The sequence below is a fragment of the Sinocyclocheilus anshuiensis genome, unplaced genomic scaffold (assembly GCF_001515605.1).
Source record: "Sinocyclocheilus anshuiensis isolate Anshui unplaced genomic scaffold, SAMN03320099.WGS_v1.1 scaffold728, whole genome shotgun sequence".
Taxonomy (NCBI): Eukaryota; Metazoa; Chordata; class Actinopteri; order Cypriniformes; family Cyprinidae; genus Sinocyclocheilus; species Sinocyclocheilus anshuiensis.
The window spans coordinates 1,126,769-1,131,202 of NW_015555767.1; the positions used below are offsets into that span (position 1 = coordinate 1,126,769).

General features: G+C 38.4%; 1 protein-coding gene across 6 annotated transcripts in view; it reads right to left on the reverse strand.

The window, feature by feature from the left end:
• LOC107674216 (catenin delta-1-like) overlaps positions 1 to 4,434 on the reverse strand; it is a 41,660-nt gene that overhangs the window by 4,653 nt on the left and 32,573 nt on the right. For 5 of the 6 annotated variants that reach the window (XM_016468125.1, XM_016468127.1, XM_016468123.1 and 2 more), the window contains 6 exons: positions 4,114 to 4,306; positions 3,294 to 3,411; positions 2,567 to 2,720; positions 2,146 to 2,163; positions 490 to 555; positions 252 to 379 (listed from right to left, as the gene is read on the reverse strand). In XM_016468125.1, coding sequence (XP_016323611.1) covers positions 252 to 379; positions 490 to 555; positions 2,146 to 2,163; positions 2,567 to 2,720; positions 3,294 to 3,411; positions 4,114 to 4,306 — 677 coding nt within the window. The remainder of the gene's footprint in view (positions 1 to 251; positions 380 to 489; positions 556 to 2,145; positions 2,164 to 2,566; positions 2,721 to 3,293; positions 3,412 to 4,113; positions 4,307 to 4,434) is intronic. The other variant, XM_016468124.1, reaches the window with a different exon arrangement.

Sequence of the window (4,434 nt, forward strand, 5' to 3'; positions counted from 1 at the left end):
CAGAAGTTTTGAATGAATAATTTTTGTAGCTCAATATCAATAAAACCTTGTTTTTTTGTTTGTTTTTGGACTGGAAAATTCATTTTGAGATCTGAGAGTTGGAGTAGGTCATCAGAGTGAATCAAGCTTTTATGTAAATGAACAATATGACCCCTTTAATGTTGAATGAGTCTAATACGCTTTGGACTGCAATAGCAGTATTTTAACTACACACAAAAATGCTGAAAGTTTCAGAACGACTGGGTACTCACAGTCCAACGGCCTGCACACAGGTTCTGCACAGCCCCCGCGGCGGCTTCAAGAACCGACAGGTTCTTGCTCTCTTTCAGGAGAGAAGTGTACACACGCACAACCTCTGGCTGGAACAGCAATTCATAACCTACAAAACACAAATCATTACACTGTATTTAATCTAGTATTTAACTACAATACGAGGCAAAGCGAAACTATCAGTGTAAGTATTCAGAGCCATCAAAACTGTCATTGTACCTTTGGCTGGTGTGCTTCTCTTTGGAATGTCAATCGTATCTGAAGTTCCATCATCCTCTTTTTTTCCTGAACAAAGCAGACGGCATGAGCAACAAGTAAAATAGAGATAAAGTGACACACAGAAATCTTATCTGCTGTTTAATGGTAGTGATGTAATTTGTGACAATTTAGAAGCTTAAGTCTGAAGAAAACCTCTTCTCCAAAGATTTAAAACGGGGATTTTCTTTAGACAAAGACTTTTTCTTTCAGACACAGTTATGACAGAGGCTACATTTATTCTCTGAGGAAAACCCCTCAGAGATGTGATTTAATGACGGATGACTTAAAGCCCCAGTATACACCAAGAGAAATCAAAGAACGGACTCGTGTGACGTAATTTAGAACTAAATCAGGCCAAAACGAACACCTTTGAACTACCACTTGGTGCGTGGCGATTACGCAACAGATAGGTGTGCTCTGGGGCTCCACCTTCTTAAAGTCTTCTTCATGGTCATTTCTTCAAGGTTAGACATAAGAGAGTAAAACAAATTAACACACTTAAGAGCTTCTTGTAGTAGAAACTGTAATTTTAACTGAAAGAGACACTGACACTGTTTTTTGCTATATAAATAAATGACATGACTGGATTGTCGAATTACAGAGCTGGTGCAAACATTTCCATTTCACTATGATCATATGCTTTTATTAACTAATGTCATTTTTTTTTTGTGTGCGCTTTTGTCATTGAGAGGAAACAGTGCAGCATTTATTTACATATTCATCTAAATGTTCACTAACAGTATACCACTTAAAAGGTATTACAAACGGCTTTTTAAGTCGTAAACAAAAAAAGAACTTTGACTCAGGTATATTGGAGCCTTTAAAACGGGCTTTTCACAGTAGTATACGACATTATAGAGTGGTGACAAAGTGCAAGTAAAAAAAAAAAAAAAAAGAAATCAGACTAATCTTTTAATAAATCTGTATGATTGAAGATGAACAGTGAAGGTTTGTAAAGAATGGATCGATCAGAAATGCTGTGTTGTGTCACCCTCTGGTGGTTACTAGTGAAATGTTTTAAATGCCGAAAGCATTTTTAAAGGCCACAGTGACAATAATAATACTAAAAAAAAAAAAATTGTATGTAAAAGACTACTGAAAAGATTTTTGGGAGGAATCTCATCCCTCATTTCCCAGTCATTTCCCAGTTTTCTAAGAACAGACAGCTAATTTGTATATTTGTGGTAAAAGCCCTTTGACCATGATAGCCTGGATGCTTACTAGGGCAGCTTACTAGGCTTTAAAACTGAGCCATAGAGTTTAGTGTCCAGCGACATAATCTGATTACTAGTTAATGATTCCACATCGATTTCCTTCAGATCAATAAAAACCTTATTTGTGTGACTGGTCCCCATAAAATGCTTTCTTATGTTACAAAAGTAGTGCAGCTCATAAAACGAATGTGAAATAGGATAAGACAGACATTATTTTCCCTTAAAACATCATTTGAGTTTCCCATTTCAAATCCATTTTCTGAACTTTGACCTATAACAGGTTTAATAATGGGTTACAATGAGGTGAAAAAAAATGTAAGTGATTCCCATGAAAGCAAAGCAAAGCCTTTACTTTAAAAAAAAGGAAAGAAAAGAAAAACAATAAAAAGAGAGAAAAGCTTACCTTTGGAAAACCACTCGTCTGTTACAGGATAAAAAGATGTACGGATTGAAGGAAGAGACAGATACAGAAGAAAATGAGAGGAAAGGACTGTTTTGGCATTAAAAAATGATTGCAATAGTGCCCCAGCCACCCAACAATTATTCAGCAACAAACCCACAAAGCACACACTTGTGTGAAAATCATGCACGTTGCATCTCCTTCTTGTGTAAACAAACTTGATCTGGCACATATCAAACTTACAAGCTTAACAGACTTCGAAGTGTGTACTATGATTAAGACAAGGAATAGACACGGCATCTTAGTGGTTTACACAACACGGAGATTATGCACTGGAATGTAAAGATAGCAAGTTAACTTATTTTAATTAGTTACAGCCCACAGCCAGTGCCTGTGTTTTTCTTTAAATCAATAAGGCACGCACCTTTGCCCTTTCGGGAGCTGAAGCAGCCGCCCTTTTGGGAAGGGGCGGGGCCCTGATTGACAGGAGTCGTCTCCTGATAGCGCTCACAGCCTGGTATCTCCCGATGGACCTGATAGGACAGATTCCTCAGCAGACACACGCTGTTCTCAATCAGCTGCACACAGACATAATAAACATGATTAAATAATAGACAGTGTACAAGAATGAAAGACAACAACTACCAATGCCAAATACCAATTTTTTTTATCATTGATAAAAGAGCGGAGGCTTATCCTACTAACTAAAGTGTTAGTATCCAGAATATCCAGAATTTACAGATTCCAATTGCACTTTATAATTCCAAATCTTTAACGATGCGGTGTCATTTGAGCACAACTAAAAGCACAAATCTTAAAGAATCAGTGCAAACCCTTCAACAGTAATGATTTTAGTGATTTTAATTAATTGTAGTTAGTTATTTTTCATTTATATATATAAAAAAAAATAAATAAATTGTCTAACGTCCAAAAAGGGGAACTAGCTAGGGAATTACCCAAGCCTAATTATAACAGTGCATTCAAATATGACACAAAATATTCAATATGCAATAATAAAAATGACCAACAATGCTTTCTTCCCCCTTTGCTCTTCCCTAAAACACTGTACTCCTGTGCTTCCCCTTCATAAAAGAGCAGTGTGAATGAAAGTGCAGTTTTCAAAACCCCAATGGTCAAAGTTCAGATGTTACCTTGTTGTCCACATCTTTACAGTTGATCTGTGACTGTACTATGTACATGAGAGAGTCGACCAGTCCAGAGCACTCCCTCAGCTTCCTCCTGGCCTCGCTCCGCTCCGAGCTCACATTCCTGGGAGCGAAACGTCATGCAACTAATTAGGACACAGCCGGTTTGAAGTTTAGTAATGTTTGGCATGCACAGAAAGCTATAGCTTCAGGTCATCACCTAAAACATATTTAGCAAGTGTATACAGATGGCATCTGAAAAGCTGTGGATGAGAAAGTAAGGGTTAAAAAGACACACCGTTAGCTCTACTTAAATGTAATCACGGTGTAAAACCATTCCTCCGACTGAACCGAGTGCTTTCTAAAAGCCTAATAGGTGAGTGGGAGAAGTGAGGGACACTCTCAAAGAGAAGCACTCAAGGGAAATAAGTGGATTCAAAGATCACATTTCTCTCTTTTGTCCAAACTCTGTCCTGGTTCTTTCACAGTCTCAGAGGTTCTTGCTCGCAAACACAATTCAGAGCATTTCCTTTGCACTTCCTTCCTTTCTTCCATATAAAATGCAGTTTCCTCACACACACACAAACTTTCTTGACAGGAATTCTTTAGCAGCACTGAGGCACACCCCTCCTCCCTTTAACGCCTTTCATTAATCGGAATCATAAAACTGTCCCTTCTCAACACATGCTAATCCGTTCCTCCGCCCATCTCTCTGTGTTCCTCTGGCTTAACTGCTTTTGATTCTCAGCCTGAAAAATGTATACCTTGAATTCACTGTAAAGCACTTTGGATAAAAGCATCTGCCAAATGCATTAATGTAACATACCTTAAGCAGCCGGTGGTGTTAGTGAGTGCTGTCTCCCACTCCAAGTGTCTGGGTTTGCAGCTCTCCTCTCCCCCTTCGTTCCCCCTCTCCCAGCCCGAGTGAGGAACCATCACCTCATCAGACAAGGCATGCAGCGCGTGGTCCACGATCTCCATCTTTACAGAGTCGTGAGATGAGAGGTTCCACAGCGTGCCTGAGAGAGGATGAGCCATCAGTTACTATCAGATGTAAACAAATTTGTAATGTTTTTGAAATGTCACTTATGCTCAACAAGTTTGCATTCATTTGATCAAAAAAAAAAAAAAAAAAGAAAAAAATTTA